At 49.0% G+C, this 24,515-nt stretch overlaps 8 protein-coding genes across 8 annotated transcripts; 6 read left to right on the top strand and 2 right to left on the bottom strand.

Moving 5' to 3' along the window:
* Positions 1-419: 419 nt before the first annotated feature.
* On the top strand, positions 420-2,825 carry DFJ58DRAFT_888607 (cytochrome P450; the record flags this gene model as incomplete). The annotated part of the gene is made up of 12 exons (XM_041394700.1): positions 420-809; positions 859-902; positions 958-1,039; positions 1,093-1,163; positions 1,218-1,232; positions 1,282-1,592; positions 1,644-1,702; positions 1,755-1,794; positions 1,848-1,858; positions 1,910-2,086; positions 2,140-2,433; positions 2,482-2,825. The coding sequence occupies 12 exons, from the start codon at positions 420-422 to the stop codon at positions 2,632-2,634; spliced, it is 1,647 nt and encodes a 548-aa protein (XP_041242623.1). The 3' UTR covers positions 2,635-2,825.
* A 772-nt stretch (positions 2,826-3,597) lies between these two features.
* On the top strand, positions 3,598-4,588 carry DFJ58DRAFT_704618 (uncharacterized protein; the record flags this gene model as incomplete). The annotated part of the gene is made up of 2 exons (XM_041383681.1): positions 3,598-3,867; positions 3,916-4,588. The coding sequence occupies exons 1-2, from the start codon at positions 3,776-3,778 to the stop codon at positions 4,586-4,588; spliced, it is 765 nt and encodes a 254-aa protein (XP_041242624.1). The 5' UTR covers positions 3,598-3,775.
* A 1,600-nt stretch (positions 4,589-6,188) lies between these two features.
* DFJ58DRAFT_794525 (uncharacterized protein) lies at positions 6,189-7,143 on the top strand. The gene is given in 4 exon segments (XM_041390457.1): positions 6,189-6,387; positions 6,436-6,537; positions 6,606-7,032; positions 7,052-7,143. The coding sequence occupies 4 exon segments, from the start codon at positions 6,296-6,298 to the stop codon at positions 7,106-7,108; spliced, it is 678 nt and encodes a 225-aa protein (XP_041242625.1). The 5' UTR covers positions 6,189-6,295; the 3' UTR covers positions 7,109-7,143.
* A 639-nt stretch (positions 7,144-7,782) lies between these two features.
* Positions 7,783-8,825, top strand: DFJ58DRAFT_794526 (uncharacterized protein). Its single transcript, XM_041390458.1, has 2 exons — positions 7,783-8,069; positions 8,118-8,825. The coding sequence occupies exons 1-2, from the start codon at positions 7,978-7,980 to the stop codon at positions 8,788-8,790; spliced, it is 765 nt and encodes a 254-aa protein (XP_041242626.1). The 5' UTR covers positions 7,783-7,977; the 3' UTR covers positions 8,791-8,825.
* Positions 8,826-8,938: 113 nt separating this feature from the next.
* Positions 8,939-15,696, bottom strand: DFJ58DRAFT_906625 (uncharacterized protein; the record flags this gene model as incomplete). The annotated part of the gene is made up of 19 exons (XM_041395019.1): positions 15,229-15,696; positions 15,009-15,179; positions 14,857-14,960; positions 14,011-14,802; positions 13,140-13,959; positions 12,874-13,082; positions 12,654-12,820; positions 12,492-12,597; positions 12,223-12,443; positions 12,010-12,169; positions 11,724-11,957; positions 11,462-11,676; positions 11,104-11,410; positions 10,750-11,052; positions 10,571-10,699; positions 10,196-10,522; positions 9,990-10,145; positions 9,375-9,938; positions 8,939-9,304 (listed from the first exon to the last, which is right to left on the bottom strand). The coding sequence occupies exons 1-19, from the start codon at positions 15,638-15,640 to the stop codon at positions 8,939-8,941; spliced, it is 5,763 nt and encodes a 1,920-aa protein (XP_041242627.1). The 5' UTR covers positions 15,641-15,696.
* A 74-nt stretch (positions 15,697-15,770) lies between these two features.
* On the top strand, positions 15,771-17,032 carry DFJ58DRAFT_794531 (Mob1/phocein). Its single transcript, XM_041390459.1, has 5 exons — positions 15,771-15,859; positions 15,907-16,142; positions 16,192-16,285; positions 16,333-16,460; positions 16,511-17,032. The coding sequence occupies exons 1-5, from the start codon at positions 15,837-15,839 to the stop codon at positions 16,780-16,782; spliced, it is 753 nt and encodes a 250-aa protein (XP_041242628.1). The 5' UTR covers positions 15,771-15,836; the 3' UTR covers positions 16,783-17,032.
* Positions 17,033-18,715: 1,683 nt separating this feature from the next.
* Positions 18,716-20,923, top strand: DFJ58DRAFT_729415 (cytochrome P450; the record flags this gene model as incomplete). The annotated part of the gene is made up of 14 exons (XM_041385744.1): positions 18,716-19,105; positions 19,153-19,196; positions 19,252-19,333; positions 19,387-19,457; positions 19,512-19,526; positions 19,576-19,886; positions 19,938-19,996; positions 20,047-20,086; positions 20,140-20,150; positions 20,202-20,234; positions 20,296-20,379; positions 20,429-20,495; positions 20,535-20,722; positions 20,771-20,923. The coding sequence occupies 14 exons, from the start codon at positions 18,716-18,718 to the stop codon at positions 20,921-20,923; spliced, it is 1,548 nt and encodes a 515-aa protein (XP_041242629.1).
* A 945-nt stretch (positions 20,924-21,868) lies between these two features.
* DFJ58DRAFT_906628 (cytochrome P450) lies at positions 21,869-24,275 on the bottom strand (the record flags this gene model as incomplete). The annotated part of the gene is given in 13 exon segments (XM_041395020.1): positions 21,869-21,946; positions 21,966-22,217; positions 22,266-22,559; positions 22,609-22,785; positions 22,837-22,847; positions 22,900-22,939; positions 22,992-23,050; positions 23,102-23,412; positions 23,462-23,476; positions 23,531-23,601; positions 23,656-23,737; positions 23,793-23,836; positions 23,886-24,275. 12 exon segments carry the CDS (start codon positions 24,273-24,275, stop codon positions 22,065-22,067), a joined length of 1,647 nt encoding a protein of 548 aa, XP_041242630.1. The 3' UTR covers positions 21,869-21,946; positions 21,966-22,064.
* Positions 24,276-24,515: the final 240 nt, after the last annotated feature.

Raw genomic sequence — 24,515 nt, forward strand, 5'->3', positions numbered from 1 at the left:
CACTTTCTCCCGCGTATGTCTCGGACATGCTGTGGCCAGACGTGGCCGTAGTATTGCCAGGGGCACAAACTTAACGGCACTTATCTCCTCATGGTGACAAGGCTGCGCGAGACGCGTACTTGCAACATTCAGCCAGACGTATCATGTTCAAGCTTGAATAGGCTCCCGCTCAATATTTGCACCATATGGGATCTTCTTCATTGTTGCAGATTGACTGGCCCGCCCACGGAGGTCCAAGTAGTGTTTGACAATTTTAGCGTGCAAGTATCGGCTTCTATGAATAATCCTTGCTGACGAAAAATAACGCCACCGGGCTCCCGCAGTCGACAGTCATGTCAAAGCCGTTGGACTTCGTAGCCATGCCGCTGTCACAGAAACGGCTATAAATCTCCTAATAGATCCTCGAATCCAACACAACTATGAAGGTTATCTCTGTATCCTCTCCATTCAGTCTCTGGACAATTGTACGCTCGGTTGGTGCATTCAATGTCGCATGTTCATTTGTTGCATTATGGGCTCTCGTCAAAGTCTTAAAGGCCCTTCGCTGGCGACTGAAGACAACTCAACTGCGGGGTCCGCCTCGCACCAGCTTTATATACGGCGTTTCGCACGACGTCGCCTCATCTAAAGATAGTGGTGGAATGTATGAACGTTGGGCGATGGAATATGGGGTCGCGTATATGATTCCGAGCGTCCTCGGACAGACTAGAATCGTGCTGTGCGATCCAAGAGCTATAGCACATTTCTACGCCCGAGAGACATGGACATATGTGCAGACGCCCCTTTCGTTGGCGCTTTTGGAGTCATCAGTATGTGAATATCATCATCTTACCTTGTCTTTCTGACATCTCTTGTCAGGTCGGCAGAGGGCTGTTATGGTCTCAGGGTGAAGCCCACAGGAGGTACTGTTGAGTTCTTGTCCTCGCGCTAGCGACTTATCTGCTACCTGCAAATTAGGCAGCGGAAGGCCCTCACACCAGCATTCAGCAATGCAGCGATTCGGAAACTCACATCAGTGTTTTATGACTCAGCATACAAGGTAAGGATTTGCAACGTGGGCAATGTAGCATCTCTGATCTTGATACTTTGCAGGCCAAAGGTGCATGGGATACTGCTATAGAATCGAGCAAAGATGGCGACGCTGTCATCGAGGTTCAGAACTGGTGCGTAAATTTTCTGGCTTGTCAAGTGTTATTCCTAATCACAATGACTCAAAGGATGAATCATATATCGTACGCGAAGGTATTTTGCCATTGACGCCTCTAACTGACGCATCATCAGTCTGGATTCGATTGGCATCGCTGGTTTCTCCCATGATTTTGGCTCGCTCGATGGAAAGCGAGCCAGCGTAACCGAAGTGTTTGATACTTTCGGAAACAACCAAAAGGCTTCAGCAGTGAACCATGTTCTTCTCCTGCTCGCATCAGCGTTTCCTATCATTACAAAGATCCCCAACAAGCGGAGGAATCTGGTCAAGAAACTCGGCGTAGTCATGGAAGAAATATCCAACGACTTATTGATCCGTAGCCGCCGGGAGAAGGATGTGAATATGAGTGGGAAAGACGAGGAGAAGTCTATCATTGGATCGTTGAGTAAGCTCTCCAAGAGATTCATCGTATTCTCCCGATTAACGCTGCGATAAGTTAAATCCGAAGGCCAAGATGCCGAGCTTCATATGTCGAAGGAGGAAGTAGTGGCTCAGGTCCGTGGAAATTATGTATGACAGCATTGAATTGCAAGCTGATATCCTGCAGATGAAGGTCTTGCTTGTGGCAGGTTATGAGACGACGTCTAGTGGGTTCATTTTTTGTCCCCTGCCATCATATTAGCTGACTTTTCATCGACAGTCAGTCTTACGGTAAGCCTACTGTGCGATAATGTCTGTGCACGCTATTAATGTTATGATCAGTGGGCGCTGATCGAGCTATCGCGACACTCCGATGTCCAAACCAGACTCAGAGAGGAGCTGTTTGCATTTGGTGCCGATCCGACATATGACCAATTAAAGGCCAATCTCCCATACTTGGATGCCGTTGTCCATGAAATTCTACGACTCCACCCTCCGGTGGGTGAGTTCACTCGGCTTGTGAGTGTGCCTGTCTACATGTGATTCAATAGACACTCACAATAGGTCTACAGGCAGCGGCAGATGACGTCATTCCCTTGAGCGAACCTGTGCGCATGGAGTCTGGGGAAATGACGGACAGTATATGTATAGCGAAAGGGACATTGATCACGATATCAGGCGCAGCGATCAATCGCTCTTCGGCCATCTGGGGACCAGATGCAAAGGAATTCAAGCCTGATCGTTGGCTGACTGAAGACGGGATCAGTGGGAAGGCCAAGGAAGTCCAGGGTCATAGGCATCTGCTGACATTCGTCGACGGCCCGAGGACGTGTCTTGGCAAAGATTTTGCGATCTCGGAATTCAAGGTGAGTGATTCGAATCAGCTAGTCTGGACGTTATTCACTGCGATACAGACGGTTTTATCGGTTCTGGTGAAGAGCTTCGTGTTTGAGATGCGGGATGGACCTGACATCCCAGTCGAAGTTGTGAGGGGGATTTTACCCCGTCCGCGGGTTGTTGGAGAGGATGGTATTGGGGTACCTTTGAGAGTTCGTCGGTATGAATGATGTGGTTGCGCTGCACTAGCAATTTTACAATACTTATTTTTTCCTACTTACATGCGGCTGACACCTTTGGATTGTATTCAGGAAGAGGAATGTGTGATTTATATAGTTCTGTGTATGCTATCCTTGCTATTATTTCTCCTGCCAAGCGGAGCATTCCCAGAACACTGATACCCATCGTGTTGAAGTATTAAGTAGTGTGCGAAAGTTGATCAATTACTTACATTAACATTCTGGTTGATTTGCTCTTCTTATTCCCCTGTATGGAGCTTCGCTCCTGTGGTACTCGTTACGGGCTGCATAGGCGAGGTTGACCGAGCACAACATGCAAAGAAACCGCGGTTCGGCCGCCCTTGTGACATGGACTCATTTTCTGGCAGGCGGTGTTGAGAAATCAAGTTCCAGAAGCGACAAGCCAAGGACAGGTGGGGGAGATGAGTGCTAGATGATGTTGATGGAAGAGAAGGATGGGAAGACCAATACAAGTACTTTTTTCAGTACTACTACTACTAAGTACCCTGCCAGTGTGCATGACAAAAACACAAGTTTTACCTATTCCATCATTACCAGATGGCTTTGTAGCATGAGCTGTGACAGTCCTGTGAGTAAAGTCATACGAGCAGTCGAACGTGCAACGTCGAGGTCAGACCATGATGTGCCACCCCAGGACGTCGAGTCTAGCCTGTCTGTCACCTATTGGTCAGGGGCTATTATGTCTTCGACCATCTAGAGTGTGAGTTTTCTGTTGCGTCCTCCACATACCACGTAAGTACCAGGCTTTTGATACGAGACTTGCAGCTGAGCAGGACATTCACCACCTCCCGCCAGGGATCACTATGAGTCTCGCATTGCTTCCACTGTGGTTGTAAGATCAGAGCCACTGTCCTAGAAATAATAATTAAATATCTAATACATAATATTTACTACAATTGGTAGGCCAGTGGTCAATTTCAACGTTCAATTTATGTAACTCCAACCCCACTCTTGGTAACATTCGATACCATGATGATTGATTGATGATCGATAATCTACATTCTTCGGGGCTGCGGACAGCTTTCTTTAAGAGCTAAGAGCTTTGCTTTGTACATCAAGTATTGGCAAAACCCGGGTGCTACTTTACGCGGATTGATAGATAGTGGAAGCAATGTCGATGCCAGACCTCAAACCTATTATCTTCTATGACATTCCCAGCATCGTGCAGAGTGAACCATGGTCTCCAAATACGATGAAAACAAGGTATGTTGCCCGCCTCAGGAGTTCCTCTTCGTCGTTGATATGCCATAGATATTGTCTCACCTTCAAGGGTCTACCCTTCCAAACCGTCTGGCTCGAGTACCCGGAGATCAAGCCATTCTACGAGCAGCATTCTCTTGTGCCCACCACCTTGCGTAACATCAAGGGAACCCCAACACCCGTGTGCACGCTCCCTATCATCATGGATCCCAATACAAATAGGTTTATTACAGACTCCTTTGCGATTGCACAGTACCTTGATGAGCAATACCCCGATACACCGAAAGTACTGCCAAATAACACAGCTGCGCTGGTACACGTCTTTCACACTGCGTTCTATAGCGCCATAGAGGGCATCGGCTTGCTGGGCAGTTTTAGAGGTGCTCAGAAGCTCAATCCCGAGAGCAAGGAATATTATATGCGCACCCGTGAGGAGCGATTCGGGATTCCATGGGAGCAGTTTGCAACACTAGAGAAGAGAGAGGAACAGTGGAATGCACTGCGTACTGGATGCAATACCATGGATGGGTGGTATGCGACTAGCAGCGGTCAATTCATGTTGGGGGATACTCCGTGTTTTGCTGACTTCATGGTTGCGGGACTATACAATTGGATACGGTACTGCTTTAAGAATGAGGAGTGGGAAGAAGTGAAGAGCTGGAATGGAGGACGATGGAGGAGACTGGTGGAGGAGACTGACAGGTATCTTGATTGTTCGAAGTAGTTCTGTTGAGCGTGATGTGATCGGCTTACCTACATACCAGAATGCACATGATAAACAGGATGTAATAATAATTGTGAACCGACAAGTGAAATATTGATACGACATCTAGAGTAATAGTATGATGGAGGCGGGCGATGGAGAGTAACAGGTGCTGTGGTGGTTTCCGCTGCAGGCTTCAGCCACTTCTCTGGTGATCAGCAGCGAGGGGAACGAGAGAAGGAGATGTGAAGACAAATATATTCTACCCGTTGATGTTAGTTCGCTATAGTATATAGAAGGGAACATAAAGGCTGACATCTCGATCTTGGATAAGAACCGAGACATTCAAACGGGGATTCTCGTAGCTTTATATGTAATTAGAGTAAGAACAAAATTTCGAACATACTGAATAATGGCTGACGTCAAGACATCGTGCGGTTGCACTCGTAACTCTCATCCTCATTTCTCTTCGTTGGTCTTCGCTCCTGAATCCATCAAATCCGACACTCCCCCTTGAATGCAACCTAGGCTCATCAGAGCGTGCAGTTTCTGAAGGCAGGGACGAGATAAGGGTTTCGTGAAGGCATCTGCATGTTGTTGTCCAGGGAGTAGTAGACAAGTGAGAACGTGCCGTTCTTTACATGGATACAGACAAAATGAAAATGAAAGTTAATGTGCTTGGTCCGCGAGTGGAACTTATTGTTAGGCGCTAGAGCGATGACTGCTTGATTATCGCACTGGATGGGCGTGGGGAGGTTCATAGTAACTCCATAGAGTTCGTCCAGGAGCCTCGAGCTAGAGTGGCAGGAATTGGTGGTGTGTGGGCGGCCTGTTCCGCAAGTGTTTTTGTGCCAGAGGACACCAGGACATTGGTTTCTGCATCAGTCGCAGTCCCTCCATAGCCCAGGACCAGATCTGATGACACGCTGCCCCCCTGTAGAAGTGCGGGGTTGATGGGAGGCTCAGGAAGCATCACTGAGTGTCCAGGAGGTATGTCCTAGTGCGAAAGGCTTCACGGATGCATTGCAGCATGTAGTTAGGTTGTAATTAGGTCGTAGTAATACAGAAAATGATAAAAAGCAATGATAAACAGCGGGTGTGCACAGAACACGAGCTAATGTACAGGCATGGAATATCATGATGGTCACGAAGCGCCTGTGACTGTAGGTGACCGGTCACACCTGATGCTGTGACCCGGCCCTGTTCCCTGAGGGACTGGCACCGGCCTCGACGCAACTCTTGACTATGATAGATCTTATCTTCTTCTTCCACTTTGTTCTGTTTCGCTACCTGCTTCTTCTTCAATTGGTTACCGTGATGATTGATCCCCATGGGCCATGGCATCATCGTCGAGATTGGCACATCCTCCACCCACCATCCAGTCATCCGCGGGCCCTCGTCGTTCTGCTCGCATCCAACAGAGATCGTGATAGTCCACTACCCCTCGTCGTGTACATATAGAATATACCCCCGGGTACCACTTGGGTGTGGTGACCTCGCTGGTGACTGATGATATCAATGACGAAATGGTTAATACTGTGGAAATAATCTGAGGGAGCCTCCAAGTACTTGCGCCCTGCAGTATATTAGTAAGTCTCGCTAAACCGGTCCTTTCCATGGAGCGGCGGACAGCTTTCCCCAGCTATATAGCGCTAAGAGCTTTGCTTTGTGCATCAAATACTAGCAAAACCCGACCCCGTGTTATTGTACGCGGGTATCGTAGAAACAATGTCGATGCCAGGGCTTAAACCCATTATCTTCTATGACATCCCCAACGTCGTGCAGAATGAACCTTGGTCTCCAAATACGATGAACACAAGGCACGTTACTTCCCTCAGGAGTTCTTCTTCGTCGTTGACATGTCATAGATATTGTCTCACCTTCAAGGGTCTGCCCTTCCAGACCGTCTGGCTCGAGTTCCCAGAGATCAGGCCATTCTACGAGCAGCATTCTCTTGTACCCACCACCTCGTATAGCATCAAGGGAACTCCAACACCCTTGTGCACGCTCCCTATCATCATTGATCCCATACGGATAGGTTGATTAAAGACTCCTTTGCGATTGCACAGTACCTTGATGAGCAATACCCCGACACACCGAAAGTACTGCCAAATGGCACAGCCGCTCTGGTGCACGTCTTTCAAACCGCGTTCTATAACGCAGTAAAGGGCACCTCTTTACTGGCCGGCTTTAGAGGTGCTCAGAAGCTCAATCCCGAGAGCAAGGAGTATTACATTCGCACTTGCGAGGAGCGATTCGGGATTCCATGGGAGCAGTTTGCAATGCACGAGAAGAGAGAGGAGCAGTGGGATGCACTACGTGTTGCATACAATACTATGGACGGGTGGTATGCAACGAGCAGCGGTCAATTCATATTGGGAGATACTCCGTGTTTTGCTGACTTCATGGTTGCGGGACTATGCAATTACATACGGTATTGCTTTGAGAATGAGGAGTGGGAAGAAGTCAAGAGCTGGAATGGAGGACGATGGAGGGAGACTGGTGGAGGCAACTGACAAGTATCTTGATTGTTCGAAGTAGTTCCGTTGAGCGTGATGCGCTCGGCTTACCTACATGACCAGAATTTCTGCACATGATAAACAGGATGTAATAATAATTGTGAATCGACAAATGAAATATTGATATAATATGTGGAGTCATAGTAGGACACAAGTCTGTATGACATACACTACTGCGGGTCCGGCTATGATGGACTCGGAGGCGGCCGACGGAGAGGTTGATGGGAGGCTCGGGAAGCAGCACTGAGTGTCCACTGGCAGGAGGCATGTCGCTTCACGGATGCATTGCAGCATGTAGTTAGGTTATAATTAGGTCGTAGTACTAGTAATACAAATGATACAAAAACAGCGGGTGTGCACAGAACAGAACACGAACTAATGTACAGGGTCACGAAGCGCCTATGACTCGGACTGTCCCAGGACGGGTGACACCTGAAGGCCTGATGCTGTGACCCGGCCCTGTTCAGTCACGAGGGGGACTACCCCAAAAAACACTGGCACCGGCCTCGTGTTCTCTTGTCTCTTCTTCCGCTTTGTTCTGTTTCGCTATCTGCCTCTTCTTTTGTGATCTTCTTTGTGATCTTCATTATCTTCATCTGTTTGTTCCTCAATCTGTCTTGGATTTTATCTAGATTGTAATCAAATATTCTTTGTACTGATATTTACCAGTAACCGCGCAAAATAAGGATAATCACTGTTTTAACATTACCACCAGTGCACAGCTAGCGTGGTGTTGAACACAATTGGTTACCATGCGGCGTGATGATCGATCCCCATTCCATGGGCGGCGGACAGCTTTCCCTAGCTATATAGCGCTAAGAGCTTTGCTTTGTACGTCAAGTACTGGCAAAACCCAACCCCGTACTACTTTACGCGGACATCGTAGAAACAATGTCGATGACAGGGCTTAAACCCATTATCTTCTATGATATCCCCAACATCGTGCAGAATGAACCATGGTCTGCAAATACGATGAACACAAGGCATGTTACCTCCCTTAGGAGTTCCTCTTCGTCATTGACATATCATAGATATTGTCTCACCTTCAAGGGTCTACCCTTCCAGACTGTCTGGCTCGAGTTCCCGGAGATCAAGCCATTCTACGAGCAGCATTCTCTTGTGCCCACCACCTCGTATAGCATCAAGGGAACCCTAACACCCGTGTGCACGCTCCCTGTCATCATGGATCCCAATACGAATAGGTTTATTACAGACTCCTTTGCGATTGCACAGTACCTTGATGAGCAATACCCTGACACACCGAAAGTACTGCCACATGGCACAGCCGCGCTGGTGCACGTCTTTCGAACCGCGTTCTTTAACGCCTTAAATGGCACCTTCTTGCTGGCCTGCTTTAGAGGTGCTCAGAAGCTCAAACCCGGTAGCAAGGCGTATTATATTCGCATTCGTGAGGAGCAATTTGGGATTCCATGGGAGCAGTTTGCAACGCCCGAGAAGAGAGAGGAACAGTGGAATGCACTACGTGCTGGATGCAATACCATGGACGGGTGGTATGCGACTAGCAGCGGTCAATTCATATTGGGGGATACACCATGTTTTGCTGACTTCATGGTTGCGGGACTATACAATTGGATACGGTATTGCTATGAGAATGAGGAGTGGGAAGAAGTGAAGAGCTGGAATGGAGGACGATGGAGGAGACTGGTGGAGGCAACTGACAAGTATCTTGATTGCTCGAAGTAGTTCCGTTGAGCGCGATGCGCTCGGCTTACCTACATGACCAGAATTTCTGCACATGACAAACAGGATGTAATAGTAATTGTGAATCGACAGATGAAATATTGATACAATATGAGGAGTCATGGTATCACATACACTACTGCGGGTCTGGCTATGATGGAGGCGGGCGACGGAGAGTAACAGGGGGTTTTGGTGCGGTGGTCTCCGCTGCAGGCTTCAGCCGCTTCGCCAGAGAATCGTCCGCGGCCAAATCTTCTTCTCGACTACGTTTGCTAGCTGCGCCAATGATAGATATCCCTGTAGTACCGGAGGTAGCTGCAGTAGGGGGTGGAATAGGAGGTGGAGCGCCACCCCGACCAGGAGCCGCACCTCGGGTATTGATGCCTCCTCTCACAGTGCCGCGCGGAGCAATTCTGCCTCGGCCACCTCTGGGTATACCAAGTGGGACCGCACCACTGGTGGGTGGCTTTTCACCACTAGCAGCTGCAGGTTGACCTGCTGGGGCTGCGGCGACAGGCTTCACAGCTATTGTACTTTGGTGCAGTTGCTGCCTGAGTGGAAGCCGTGGCTGGTTGTGAAGTAGAAACTGTAGCAGTAGTTGGGGGTGGCACCTTGGAGGTCGATGCTGTGGGCGTTTGCGGTGGCGGAGCCTCGGGGATCAAACCAGCCTTTCGCCACTCCAACACTTGCGCTTCCAGATCCTTAAGCTTGGCCTGAGATCGAACAAGTTGACCATCTTTGATTTTGGTCTTTGCCTGCGATTCCAATCTACCCCGCTCGACCGCTGCATCCAATTCTGAGCTACGTCGTTCTCGGAGCTCTGCGTCATGAGCAGCGATGGCAGCGGCAATAGCGGCTTTTGTTGACTCATCGGAGGGAGAAGTGGCAGCCTCCGTTTTAGCAGCTTTAGTGGCAGCGTCTACTGCCACCTTGAGGGCCGCCTCGTGCTGGGCAGTCAGTTGAACTCGCAGAGCCTCCAGTTCTTGGACATGCTTCTTCGAGAGTTCCTCGGTATTTACAGAAGCACCGCCGGCAGTTATTTCACTCTTGGCCTTCTCTCTCATTTCCTGAATTCTAGTTTGAAATTTTTCATTGGATTGGCGGACGCTCCTGACTTCATCGGACGCCTTTTTCGCCAAATCGTCTGCGGCCTGGAAAAAAGTCGTCAGTCTAGCTTCGCACAGTCAAACCAAGTGACCAACACTAGCACGCGCCAATGCCTCGTCCCGCGCCTTTAAGAGCTCAAGCTTTTCCGACTCCCACAACCGTGCAGTATCAGAAGGCAGAGTAGAGGACCCAGCTTTGCTCAGAGCCTCATTTTCTGCCAAAAGCTTATCTCTTTCCTCCCTGAGGGAAGTCTAGACGAACGAGGTAAGTAACGAAACTCGGACTGACGAGAAAAGCATACAATGAGTGCAGTTTGATCTAATGAACCTTCGACAGGCGCCTGTATTTTCGTAGCTCTCTCATTGGCTAACGCTTGCTCCAAAGCGACCTTCTCTTTCCGTAGCGTCTCCAACTGGGTGTTCAACTGCTGCGACGTATCAGGTGCCGAGGTGGTGCGCAATGCGTCTCGTTCGGCGGTCAGGGTTTTGATCTTGCCCTCAAGCTCACTGACAGTGGCGTTGAGTTGAGACTTCTCACCGTTCAGTAACCCAAGGCTATGTTTGAACTTGTCTACACTTGTCCTATTGCTCTCTTTGTGGCTTCTGAAGTTAGCCTCGAGAGCCGAGAGCTTGAGACTGGTCAGAACAGCATTATCGTTTGAAAAGAAAATACGTACTCGGGATTGGATAGCGTTTGCTCGCTCGTCACGTTCTGCAACCAATTTATGCGCATCAGCCTTCTGAGTTTTCAGGGTTTCGATTTCGTCTTTCAGCGTTTGGATCTCAGCGGGGTCAGTACGATCATACTATCAAGCCACGTCAGCTTGAATAAAGATAAAGGGTTCTGAACGCTAACTTTGCTCAGTAACTGTGCGTTACGTTCTTGCCAACGGCGGCTCTCTCCCTCGAGACGTGTGATCTGCGCATCTCTGGCTTGCAGCTCTGCCTGTGCCACACGAGCCTTTTCCTTGACAGGTTCAAGCTCTGTAGATAATGCCTGCAGTTTCGCATCGAGCTCGCGAGAGCGTTTAGCATAAGTCTCGCAGTCAGCGCGGAGGGTGGCGTTGCTTTCTCGAAGAATGTTGAACTGGTTGATCCTCTCCAACATCTCAGCGTGCTGAGCATCCGAAGTCGCCGCCTCCATCGCCCGTTCCCGTTCCTGATGCCAGTGTCATTCATTATCAACAACATCGAATACTAACAAACGTACCTCAGCAAGGGTTGCTCTGGTCTCTTGCAAGCTCTGAGTCAGATGCTCGATCTGAGCCTTCAAACGGACGTTCTCCTGTTTACTGAGCTCAAGCTGGAGATCAACTATCTCTTTCTCCTTGCGCAGGTAAGCCACAACAGATCTGAGCTCTGAAACCTTAGTATCCACATCGCCACCAACATCTGCGTCACCAGAAGTGCCCTCCGTAGCGGAGGAATCAGCAGCCTGACGAATACGCGTAGCTTGGGTGCTGACAGTCTCGAGATGTTGATGAAGAAGAGTATTCTGTGCGGACAGATCCTTGGACCTGTATTCAAATCAGATTTAAGAACCGATTGGCATCCAATCAGGGACCCACCGTGCGTTGAGATCAGCAATTTCCTTGTCCAAAGCTTCTTTTTGCTGCTTCCAGCTGCCCTCCGATGCCGCTAGTTTAGCTTGGGCATTAGCAGCTTCTGACAGGTTCTCCCTGGAGGTAGCTTGAGCGACGGATAGTTGTTGTTTGAGGGTCTCGATGGTCTTGATTGACTCAGCATGGACGATCACTTCACGCGAGTATCTATCTTCTGCAGCCTGGAAAGACTAAGAACGAGGATAATGACAGAATAATGACAACTTACAAGGGCTCTTTCCTCCTGTTGGCGAACTTCACTCTCGCGAGTGGTGCGGTCAGTTTCAGAAGTCTTCTCAGAGGTGCTCAAGTCGACGATAGTATCCTCCAAGATCTTCTTGTCATTAGTCCAGACTAGTCGCTCCGACTCGAATGTGCGTTGAAGTTCAGAGAACTTGTCGGCAGACTGTCGCACATCATCCTCAACGCTGCGCAGTTTATCTTGCAGGGCCTTGTACTCCAGCTGTAAAAAGCGGTTTGAGAATCAAAGTTCTGGAAATTGGAGAAGACCCCACCTCGTTCTTCGAAATCTGCGCCTCAGTTTCAGTCTTGTATTGATCATGCGTAGCATTCAGTGCGGACAGAGCAGCCTCGTTTGCTTGAGAGATTTCTTGGAATTGCTGCATGTGACTACGGGCAGCTGTAAGATCGACTTGAGCGACTTTCAAAGCAGACCTAGAATGAATTTATTCAGCATGGTGCCACAAACATAGTGCTTGCACACCAACCGCAATTCCGCAACTTCCTGCTCGAGTCGCTGTTCACGTGGAAGGTCTTGCTCAGTAGCAGGAGCAGCGCCATTGGCAACCGATGGGCGACGTTCGTACACGGCAAGCTTCTCCTCGTTACCTTGTAGCTGGCGTGTAAGCTGGTCAACGCGCTCTTGGAGGTGGACTTTGCTGGTTTCTGCACCGACGAGAGACTCCCGAACTTGAGATAGTTGTTCGGTCTGCAAAGTATAAGAACCGGCATATCTCCATGAAAAAGTGAAGCATACCGTCTTGTCCAGGCGGGTTTGCAGGTCCTTCAAGTCGATATCCTTCTGAAGCGTGACATGGCGGACTGCGTCGCGCTCCTGCGAGAGTTGAACCTTCATATCTTTCCTGTGGTAGTCAATTAGCCTTTCGCAACATCGGGAGGGTACATTCAGATAACACACATCTGGTCATCCATTGTCTGGATCTGGTTCTCCAGACGCCGGCGGTCATTTTCTCCCGATCGTTCAAGGTCGCCATGCATCCTCTGCACATTGGCCATAAGGTCAGCTAGGTGAGACCGTTCCACTGAAAGGGTCTTGTTCTCTTGCACCAGGCGAACTTGGATAGACTTGAAATGACAATACTCAACATCACGTTTCTCGTAAACATTGCAAAACGCACCTCCCATATTTTCTTCTCTGCACGCAGGTTGGCATTCTCATTGCGCAACTGCTCGACACGACTGTTAGCCTCGGATAACTCCTGCTGGGCTCGGTTACACTCGATATCAATTCGGATATATTGATCGTAGAGTTGTTGATTGCGCTTGGTCAAGGAGTCGAGATCGCGGGTATGTAGCGATGCTTCGTCTTGGCTCATGCGATGACGGTCTTGAATGAAAAAAAAAATTAGACGACCGAAAGCACGAACAAACTGAAAGTGCTTACCAGTGAGATATTCGATCTTGGCATTGGCCTTGGCAAGCGTAACGTTGACCTGATTGAGATCGCGATGCGCTTGCTGTAACTCCTCTCGAAGCTTCACAGAATCTGTGCCCATCTCAGTTTTATAAGCCTCGAACTGAGCTTGCACGTCTTCAAGTTCCGCAGCCAGATTGTTCTTGATAGGACCAGCAACGCCGTTGATGTCGCCGTTGACGCCCGCATGCAGTCCCGAGCGCTCAGCCCGCGCAAGCATGGCTTTCATCGCATCTCGTTCCTTCATGTACGCCTGGATTGTCATATCGCTGCTCTTCTTCTGTCTCTCAAGCTGTGCGGCCAGATCTTGAATCGCCTCGTGCGCCTCTCTCACAGCTTCACTTTGCTCTTGTTCAAGCGCCTCGCGGTACTCACGCTCCTCCGCCTCCATTTTGGAGCCGAGCTCGCGTACAATCTTGAGTAGCTTCTGGTTCTGCTCTTGCAGCCCACCAATACTGCGGAAGAGTACGAGGTTATTCGTGATGACTGCATCAATGTTTTCGGCTGGTAGGGGCTCCATTTCTTCCATCTCAGCATCCGTGGGCAAAGACGGGTCTGTGCGCCTCCCGAGTTCCTTAAGCAGAATTTGAACTTGCCGACCGAGATCATCGAGCTGTCGTTGCAAAAGTTCATTCTCTGAGTGAGACTTCTTCAATTTTTGCGAGGCTTCTTGGAATGCGTTTGAGTTAGCTTCACGTTCGGCGAGTGCGGTCGAGAGCTGTGAGGCAAGTTGTGCGGCTTCGGATTGTAGGCGGTCGTACTCTTCGCGTTGCTGTGATAGAATGGGAGCCTGGACAGACGGATCAGACTATCATTTTGACGATATGGGAATGCAACTTACCCGTTCTTCAATCTGAGCCAACACTGCAGAAAGAGTTCTGTCCATGTGATCATACTCGGATGACTTCTTCGCAAATTCATCCTGCAAGCGAACATAGTCGGCATAGACCTCGGTAAACGTCTTGCCGGTCTTCTGTGCCCTGCTGACCATTGCGACCGTCGGGCTCAAACCAAGCATACCCTCCATTCCGGCCGCTTGAGCAGAATTACGAGCAGGGGTGGCTGGGGTTCCTGGAACGGGTGATCCGCGGGAGGCGACGGGCAATTCACCACGATTCATGCGCTCAAGAACTGTTTCAAGTTGATCAACCTTTCGCTCTGCTTCCGCTCGGGCCCGTTTCTCCTTCTCGACTTCAGCGTGCAGAGCTGCCTCGCGTCGCTCGGCACGTTCTCCGACACCTGCCCATTCGCGTTCAATGCCTTCAACAATGTCCTTCGCCTGCTTCTCGCGCTCTTCCATAATGTTTACGAGTCGTCGAAGCCCAGATGCTTCACTAGTGAACGCTGCTTCCTGTTCTGCGAGCTGTCCAGTCAGATCCTGCACGCGTGCAAGAGCCTGCGTGAGCTGGTGTGCTTGAGATGAATGCGCGCTTTGGAGAGCTTTAAACGCGCTCTCCGATGCTGAGTGTTGCTGGGTGAGTGAGTCGTGAGCGGCTTGCAGAGTTGCGAACTCGGCATGTTTCGTGCGTCGGTACTTGGCGTGTTCTTCGATTTTGGATGATAATTCGGCGGTTGCTCGCTCGACTTCGGACTGTGCAAGCTGGAGTTGCTGCGTGAGGGAGTCGATCTTGAACTAAAGGTGCATTAGATGAAAGGGCACTAGTTTTCAGGCAGAGAGTATACATGCCTTGTTGGACGTTTCTGATGAGCGAAGCTCGCGCACTTGAGTCTCCTGTGTTTGGTGTTCTTGACGTGCCTGTCGGAGGCTATTGCGCAAGTTTTGCACCTCATCTACGAAATATGAACTATGGATTCATGAAAGAAATGCGAATAACGCACCGTCGCGCTGCGTTGCATCTTCCTTCAACCTATTTACCACACCCATAAGGTCACGTTTTTCGCGTTCAGCGTCCTCGACGCGATGCTTCAATTGGTCGAGTTCGGTCGACGAAGTGGACTGCGAAGTGCTGAAATTTAATAGCTGCGCTTCTAGGCTACTTTTCGATGCAGCTGCGGGGAATATAAGCTTGGAATGCACTAACGGTAGAACTGTACCTACCAAGCTGCTCCTTTTCTTGCCTCGTGACTGTGAGTTGGCTCTGGACATTTTCGAAAGAAGTTTCAAGACTGTTCGTCTTGTTCTCCGCATCTTGATAAGCCTGGTCTAGTTCCACTTCCCTCCGTTCGACCTCTGCTCTCGCCTCCTCTAGGTCTCTCTGAGTGGCATTGGTTTCGGTGACTTGTGCAAGGAGCAATCTGTACACAGATACTATTGTTTCAGGGGTTGGGGTGGCAAATGAGACATCTGGTATCAAGCTTGAAAGTGCTTCAACATCGATGTCGATAGGTAGTGAGACGCTGAATGGTTGCGGATGGCTGAACTCGTCTGTTCCTTGAGTTGATGCACCATCGTAGTCGTGCTGAGTGGCTGCGGCTGCGGCAGCCTTGCTTTTTCGCCTTGTGCCCACCATGTAATATGGAGAGAGACGATGACCGGAGCCTTGCAAGGCTTTGAATGAAATTGCAGACAATGTAAGGCCTGCTGTAGACTCCCACGCCACTGTAACATACTTAACTTCCTTTTTGGGATAAGATAGTTCTACTCTTGAGTCTTTACTACTCGCGATCGTCAAGTACTGATCGTCCTTCTTTGAACTTTCGTTTATCATGTCTTTCTTCAATTCAATAGGGTGAGCTCATGGTAAGAGTTGTAAAACCATCTAACAATTCATTCCAGTCGTTCCATGTCGCGTACACCGCGCGGACCAAAGCGTTCGCCTACACCAACCTCTTCGACGTTCTCGTCTGACATGCCACCCCCACCTGTACCTTCGTCTCCAGTCACAACTAGCATCCAAAAACCTCTTTATTTGTGTAGCCCGTTTGTAGAGGCAGCACTCGTCAAAGGCAACTTCAAAACCATCGTCGTTCTTCCAAAGTATGTCGACATCATGGAATGGGTAGCCGTCAATGGTATGTCTATCAGTCTCACTTTACCAAACTGTCTCAAATACCGCGTTAGTGTTCGACTTTTACACCAATCTCAACGAGTTTTATGGCGTCATATCAGAGTGTTGTACGCAGCAATCATGTCCGACTATGTCTGCTGGGCAAAAGTACGTGTCTCCCTGTTCCGAGCGCGTTCGTTCATAATGTGTTGCAGTCTTAACTACACATGGATCAATCAAGATCGCAAGAGCGTCCACCTTGCTGCGCCCACCTACATCGACTATGTCATGACATGGATTCAAAACCTTCTCGACGATGAAAACGTTTTCCCCACAAAGTCTGGTGAGTGCCTTCTTACTTAGCTTCACCTCCCTCTATAATCGTTCGTACAGGACACGACTTCCCTCAATCATTCCCCTCGACCGTCAAACACGTCTACCGTCAACTCCTTCGCGTATTCGCACACATCTACCACGCGCATTATCCTCAAATCCTTCATCTCCGTTCAGAGCCTCATTTCAACTCCCTCTTTGCCCATTTTCTCGCATTTGGGCGAGAATATGAACTGTTAGACATCAAAGATGTGAAGGGTGCTGCTAACTCACCTGTTGGCGTTGGCATGCTTTGGGAGAGGTGGAGGGAAATGGGAATCTTGGAGGGTTAGATTACTTGCGGGACAAGTATGCGGTGTGGTGGGTATTTGATTTTGTTGGACGGTCTATCGTTCACCTCGTTGTATTAATGTTGATAATCTGGAATTACGTTCATTTTTGCCGTCGTTTTTACGCAGCAAGATCGGAGTCATAGTGTAGTGCTATAGGCTTGTGATTGATGGAGCAAGTATGTTCGACCATAGATTCACCAAAAGAGATGGTGCACGTTTACTAGTAAACATGATGGTAGAATGTTCCACAGCGGGCAAACCTTGCTTTTCGAGGCACAGGACTTGGATCCGTCAGTCAACTTGAAGACTCGATGCCCGTATCTTCAGCACACAGAACTCCTGTCGTAGGTATCGTCGCCGTCCGCAGCTCAATTTCGTACCGGGAGAAGACAGCTTAACCGCGTCTCAACAATTCATCACTCTAATTTACCGACAGAATTTGATGTGTAATAGAAAAAAGGAACATAGAAGTATGACTCCATGACCTAGCACAGTAATGAATTCGCCTCATTTCGTATGGAAAGCATGAATCAGAGACCAGATCTTGTGGAGCCAACTATCGCCCGCAGTGAACTTGTTGTCCGTTTCTCTGAGACTCCCCAAGAGAGTACAAGGGCCTATGTAGCAAGGCAGGGACTTTGCACGATGTTAGTGATATACAGCTTCGGCTACGACAGACTTGAAGCTCATAAGTATGAGCAGTCATTATGGAATATAGGATGCACATACCGTATCATTTTGGGAGATAGTAGGTATCCCATTTAACTGGATACCGCCCATCTGCAGCTCTTTCCATTGATCCAGCCTGATGTGTGAGCTTGTGCCGCTGGCGGACTCATACAAAGGCAGTGACCTTGGCCCCGAAGGTTGTCATTGCAACTTGAATTGTAGCATCAATAACACCTTACAGATAACTGTCACGGAGAAGCAGAATGCGAATTTATCAGGGCATTTATCATCTCCCTCGGATTGCGCGGGTCACAATAGGTCTCGCCTTGCTTCAATCGTAGGTTGTATGTGTTAATATCAATGATAATCAACGTGAGAGCCGATACATTATAACAGATTGAGCGCTCATGCATCATGGTTAAAATTTAAAACGTTAACGGTTGAGTCGAATTTTGTAAGGCCATGATCATGATACGCGTAGAACGATCATGGACGCAATTAGAATCTTAGTCCCACGAGTTCCCGCGTCCTAGCTAAAGTTCAAACGTTCACGCGCACGCATTGGCTCTAGCACACGCAATTCCTTCACGGAGTCCTTATCGAGTCAGCATCATGATAATTGATTGATGCATCAACGTTCGACGCCGCACGCCTGGTAGAGCTGTCCCCAGGTCCCCTTACCTGCGCCAGGCATTTCATAGCTTGCTGTGACCGCGCTCAGTACTCAGTTGAATTTATTCATCCAAGAATCCCTGCTGAATTAGCAACAAAACGGACGGGACCACAGTTTTTATCATTCGCTTTATCCAGATTTCTCCCGCATTTCTCCAGGACTGCGGACATGCTGGGACTAGACGTGGCCGCAGTGCCAGAGGGTAAATTACCACCGCGGCACGAACTTAACGGTACTTGTCTCCGCAGTGACAAGGCTGCCGCCAAGCCGCGTATTTGAAACATTCAGCCAGACGTATCACCTTCAAGCTTGAATGAGCTGCCACTCAACATATGCCCCAGCATCCCCTTCACTCTCGCAGACTTACCAGTTCGTCCATCATGATTAACTCGGAGGTCCAAGTCGTGTTTGACAAATTGAGTTCAGACACCGTGACAGGTACCTTCTATAAATAATCCTTGTTGACGGCACCGGGACACTCCCGCAGTTGACTGCTGTGCCCGCATAATGAAGCCGTTCAACTTCGGAGCCATGCCGCTGCCACAGAAACAGCTATAAATCTCCTAATAGATCTTCGACTCCAACATAATCATGAAGGTCGTCTCTGTGCCCTCTCCATTAAGTCTCTGGACAACCGTACGCTCGGTTGGTGCATACAATGTCGCAGGTTCATTTGTTGCATTATGGGCTCTCGTCAAAGTCCTGAGGGCCCTTCGCTGGCGATTGAAGACGACTCAACTGCGCGGTCCGCCTCGCACCAGCTTCATGTATGGTGTTCTGCGCGACCTCGTCGTATCTCAAGATAGTGGTGCAATGTATGAACGTTGGGCGACAGAATATGGGGTCGCATATGTGATTCCGAGCGTCCTCACACAGACTACAACCGTGTTGTGTGACCCAAAAGCTATAGCACATTTCTACGCCCGAGAGACATGGACATATGTGCATACGCCCCTTTCGTTGACGTTTCTGGAGTCATTCGTATGTTAACGTCGTCATCTTACCTTGTCTCTGACGCCTTCTGTCAGCTCGGCAGAGGTCTGTTATGGTCTGAGGGTGAAGCCCACAAGAGGTACTATTCAGCTCTTGTCCTCGCGCTAGCGACTTATCTACCACCTGAAAATTAGGCAGCGGAAGGCCCTCACGCCAGCATTCAGCAATGCAGCGATTCGGAAACTCACATCAGTGTTTTATGACTCAGCATACAAGGTAAGGATTTGCAACGTGGGCAATGTAGCATCTCTGATCTTGATACTTTGCAGGCCAAAGGTGCATGGGATACTGCTATAGAATCGAGCAAAGATGGCGACGCTGTCATCGAGGTTCAGAACTGGTGCGTAACTTTTCGGGCTTGTCAAGTGTCGTTCCTACTCACAATGACTCAAAGGATGAATCATATATCGTACGCGAAGGTATTTTGCCATTGACGCCTCTAACTGATGCATCATCAGTCTGGATTCGATTGGCATCGCTGGTTTCTCCCATGATTTTGGCTCGCTCGATGGAAAGCAAGCCAGCGTAACAGAGGTGTTTGATACTTTCGGAAACGACCAAAAGGCTTCAGCAGTGAACCAGGTTGTTCTCCTGCTCGCATCAGCGTTTCCTATCATTACAAAGATCCCCAGCAAGCACAAGAATCTGGTCAAGAAACTCGGTGTAGCCATGGGAGAAATATCCAATGACTTATTGATTCGCAATCGCCGGGAGAAGGATACGAATGTGAGCGAGAGAGACGAGGAGAAGTCCATCATCGGATTGTTGAGTGCGGTCTCCGAGAGATTCACCGTGGTATCTTCATTAACACGATGATCAGTTAAATCCGAAGGCCAGGATGCCGAGCTTCGTATGTCGAAGGAAGAAGTAATGGCTCAGGTCCGTGGAGACTGTATGACAGCAATGACTTGCAAGCTGATATCCTGCAGATGAAGGGCTTGCTTGTGGCAGGTTATGAGACGACATCTAGTGAGCTGATTTCTGGTCCATTGATGTGATATTGGCTGACTTTTCGCCGACAGTCAGTCTTACGGTAAGCCTACTGTGCGATAACGTCTGTGAACGCTATTAATATGACAATCAGTGGGCGCTGATCGAGCTATCACGACACCCCGATGTTCCAAACCAGACTCAGAGAGGAACTGCTTGTGTTTGGCGCTGATCCGACATATGACCAGTTAAAGGCCAATCTCCCATACTTGGATGCTGTTGTCCATGAAATTCTACGACTCCACCCTCCGGTGGGCGAGTTCACCCGTCTTGTGAGTGTTCATGTCTACATGTGAATAGCCACTCACAATAGTTTTATAGGCAGCGGCAGATGACGTCATTCCCTTGAGCGAACCTGTGCGCACGCTGTCCGGGGAAATGACGGACAGTATATGTATAGCGAAAGGAACATTGATCACGATACCAGGCGCGGCGATCAATCGCTCTTCGGCCATCTGGGGACCAGATGCAAAGGAATTTAAGCCTGATCGTTGGCTGACTGAAGACGGGATCAGTGGGAAGGCCAAGGAAGTCCAAGGTCATAGGCATCTGCTGACATTCGTCGACGGCCCAAGGACGTGTCTTGGCAAAGATTTTGCGATTTCGGAATTCAAGGTGAGTGATTCGAATCAGTCAGTTTGGACGTTATTCACTGTGATATAGGCGGTTTTATCTGTTCTGGTGAAGAACTTCGTGTTTGAGATGCGGGATGGACCTGATACTCCAGTCGAAATTGCGAGGGGATTTTTACTTCGTCCGCGGGTTGCTGGGGAGGATGGCATTGAGGTACCTTTGAGAGTTCGTCGGTATGAATGATTAGTTGCGCTGAACTAGCAATTTTGTCCCACTTGTCCGCGGCTGAAACCCTTGTACTGTATTTCATATGAGCACTATATAGTTCTGTATACTATCATTCCGGGTAATCTGCAACATGCATGTGATATGCAAAATGTTCAAAACACCTCAACGCGCTGCTCGACTCACGTCAAAAAAATTCAGGCATATGTAGACTACCTACTAGTGCTGCCGCGGTCCGCCACTTCGTCCCACTGCTCCCGATTCTCAAAGCAATACCGTATCCAATTGTATAGTCCCGCAACCATGAAGTCAGCAAACAAGGTGTATCCCCCAATATGAATTGACCGCTGCTCCTCGCATACCATCCGTCCATGGCATTGCATCCAGCACGCAGTGCATTCCACTGTTCCTATCTCTTCTCGTGCGTTGCAAACTGCTCCCATACATGATGGAATCCCGAATCGCTCCTCACGAGTGCGAATATAATACTCCTTAGTGATCCCTGGCAGGATGTGGTGAATATCCTGCTCAGCTGTAGTCTCGTATCAAAAGCTTGGTACTTACGTGGTATGTGGAAGACGCAACACGAAACTCACTCTCTAGATGGTGGAAGACATAATAGCCCCTGACCAATAGGTGACAGACAGGCTAGACTCGATGTCCCGGGTCACATCATGGTCTTACCTCGACGTTGCACGTTCGACTGCTTGCATTACCTCATCTGGTAATGATGGACTTGTCGCTTCTGGAACTTGATTTCTCGACACCGCCTGCCAGAAAATGAGTCCATGTCACAAGGGCGGCCGAACCGCGGTTTCTTTGCATGTTATGCTTGGTCAACCTCGCCTATGCAGCCTGCAACCAGTACCACAGGAGCGAAGCTCCATACAGGAGAATCAGACGAGAAAATCGACCAGAATGTTAATGTAAGTAATTGATCAGCTTTCACATATTACTTATTACTGGGTGTCAGTGTTCTGGGAATTCTGCTCCGCTTGGCAGCAGAAATAATAGCTAGGATAGCATATACAGTACTATATAGTACTCATATTACAATAACAATCACACATTCCTCTTCCTGAATACAATCCAAAGGTGTCAGCCGCATGTAAGTAGGAAAAAATAAGTATTGTAAAATTGCTAGTGCAACGCAACTAAATCATTCATACCGACGAACTCTCAAAGGCACCCCAATGCCATCCTCTCCAACAACCCGCGGGCGGGGTAAAAGTCCCCTCGCAATTTCGACTGGAGTATCAGGTCCATCCCGCATCTCAAACACGAAGTTCTTCACCAGAACAGATAAAACCGCCTATATCACAGTGAATAACGTCCAAACTGACTGATTCGAATCACTCACCTTGAATTCCGAAATCGCAAAATCTTTGCCAAGACACGTCCTCGGGCCGTCGACGAATGTCAGCAGATGCCTATGACCTTGGACTTCCTTGGCCTTCCCACTGATCCCGTCTTCAGTCAGCCAACGATCAGGCTTAAATTCCTTTGCCTCTGGTCCCCAGATGGCCGAAGAGCGATTGATCGCCGCGCCTGGTATCGTGATCAATGTTCCTTTCGCTATACATATACTGTCCGTCATTTCCCCGGACAGCGTGCGCACAGGTTCGCTCAAGGGAATGACGTCATCTGCCGCTGCCTATAAAACTATTGTGAGTGGCTATTCACATGTAGACATGAACACTCACAAGACGGGTGAACTCGCCCAGCGGAGGATGGAGTCGTAGAATTTCATGGACAACGGCATCCAAGTATGGGAGATTGGCCTTTAACTGGTCATATGTCGGATCAGCGCCAAACACAAGCAGTTCCTCTCTGAGTCTGGTTTGGACATCGGGGTGTCGCGATAGTTCGATCAGCGCCCACTGATCATCACATTAATAGCGTGCACAAACATTATCGCACAGTAGGCTTACCGTAAGACTCACTGTCGATGAAAAGTCAGCTAATATGATGGCAGGGGACATAAATGAACTCACTCGACGTCGTTTCGTAACCCGCAAAAAGCAAGACCTTCATCTGCAGGATATCAGCTTGCAAGTCATTGCTGTCATGCACAGTCTCCACGGACCTGAGCCACTACTTCCTCCTTCGACATATGAAGCTCGGCATCCTGGCCTTCGGATTTAACTTATCGCAGCGTTAATCGAGAGAATACGATGGATCTCTTGGAGAGCTTACTCAACAATCCGATGATGGACTTCTCCTCGTCTCTCTTGCTCACATTTACATCCTTCTCCCGGCGGCTACGAACCAATAAGTCGTTGAATAATTCTCTCAAGGCTACGCCGAGTTTCTTGACCAGATTCCTCCGCTTGCTAGGGATCTTTGTAATGACAGGAAACGCTGATGCGAGCAGGAGAACAACCTGGTTCACTGCTGAAGCCTTTTGGTTGTTTCCGAAAGTATCAAATATTTCGGTCACGCTGGCTCGCTTTCCATCGAGCGAGCCAAAATCATGGGAGAAACCAGCGATGCCAATCGTATCCAGGCTGATGATGCGTTAGTTAGAGGCCTCAATAGCAAATTATCTTCGCGTACGATATATGATTCATCCTTTGAGTCGTTTCGATTAGAAATGACACTTGACAAGCCAGGAAAGTCACGCACCAGTTCTGAACCTCGATGACAGTGTCGCCATCATTGCTCAATTCTATAGCAGTATCCCATGCACCTTTGGCCTGCAAAGTATCAAGATCAGAGATGCTATATTTCCCACGTCGCAAAACCCTTGCCTTGTATGCTGAGTCATAAAACACTGATGTGAGTTTCCGAATCGCTGCATTACTGAATGCTGGCGTGAGGGCCTTCCGCTGCCTAATTTTCAGGTGGTAGATAAGTCGCTAGCGCGAGGACAAGAGCTGAACAGTACCTCTTGTGGGCTTCACCCTGAGACCATAACAGTCCTCTGCCGATCTGACAGGAGATGTCAGAAAGACAAGGTAAGATGATGATGTTGACATACTGTTGCCTCCAGAAGCGTCAACGAAAGGGGCGTCTGCACATATGTCCATGTCTCTCGGGCATAGAAATGAGCTATAGCTCTTGGGTCGCACAGCACGATTCTAGTCTGTCCGAGGACGCTCGGAATCATATACGCGACCCCATATTCTGTCGCCCAACGTTCATACATTCCACCACTATCTTGAGATGCGACGAGGTCATGCGAAACACCATATATGAAGCTGGTGCGAGGCGGACCCCGCAGTTGAGTGGTCTTCAATCGCCAGCGAAGGGCCCTGAGGACTTTGACGAGAGCCCACAATGCAACAAATGAACCTGCGATATTGAATGCATCAACCGAGCGTACAGTTGTCCAGAGACTTAATGGAGAGGATACAAAGATGACCTTCATAGTTGTGTTGGATTCGAGGATCTATTGGGAGATTTATAGCTGTTTCTGTGACAGGGGCATAGCTACGAAGTTCAACGGCTTTGATAGGACTGTCGACTGCGGGAGTGTTCCGGTGCCGTTGTTTTTCCGAGTCGTCAGCCAGGGTTATTGATGGAAGCCGATACTTGTCACGCTAAAATTGTCGAACACTACTTGGACCTCCGTGGGCGGGCCAGTCAGTCTGCAACAGTGAAGAAGATC

The sequence above is a fragment of the Suillus subalutaceus genome (genome assembly GCF_016647625.1).
Source record: "Suillus subalutaceus strain FC151 chromosome Unknown DFJ58scaffold_72, whole genome shotgun sequence".
Lineage (NCBI taxonomy): Eukaryota > Fungi > Basidiomycota > Agaricomycetes > Boletales > Suillaceae > Suillus > Suillus subalutaceus.

Coding starts and splice junctions, on each gene's coding strand:
- DFJ58DRAFT_794526 (XM_041390458.1), top strand. CDS start 7,978: ATGTCGATGACAGGGCTTAAACCCATTATCTTCTATGATATCCCCAAC. Junction 8,070..8,117: donor GCAAATACGATGAACACAAG/GCATGTTACCTC, acceptor GACATATCATAG/ATATTGTCTCACCTTCAAGG.
- DFJ58DRAFT_794525 (XM_041390457.1), top strand. CDS start 6,296: ATGTCGATGCCAGGGCTTAAACCCATTATCTTCTATGACATCCCCAAC. Junction 6,388..6,435: donor CCAAATACGATGAACACAAG/GCACGTTACTTC, acceptor GACATGTCATAG/ATATTGTCTCACCTTCAAGG. Junction 6,538..6,605: donor TCTCTTGTACCCACCACCTC/GTATAGCATCAA, acceptor CCATACGGATAG/GTTGATTAAAGACTCCTTTG.
- DFJ58DRAFT_794531 (XM_041390459.1), top strand. CDS start 15,837: ATGTCTTTCTTCAATTCAATAGG. Junction 15,860..15,906: donor TCTTTCTTCAATTCAATAGG/GTGAGCTCATGG, acceptor AATTCATTCCAG/TCGTTCCATGTCGCGTACAC. Junction 16,461..16,510: donor CGTTTTCCCCACAAAGTCTG/GTGAGTGCCTTC, acceptor TCGTTCGTACAG/GACACGACTTCCCTCAATCA.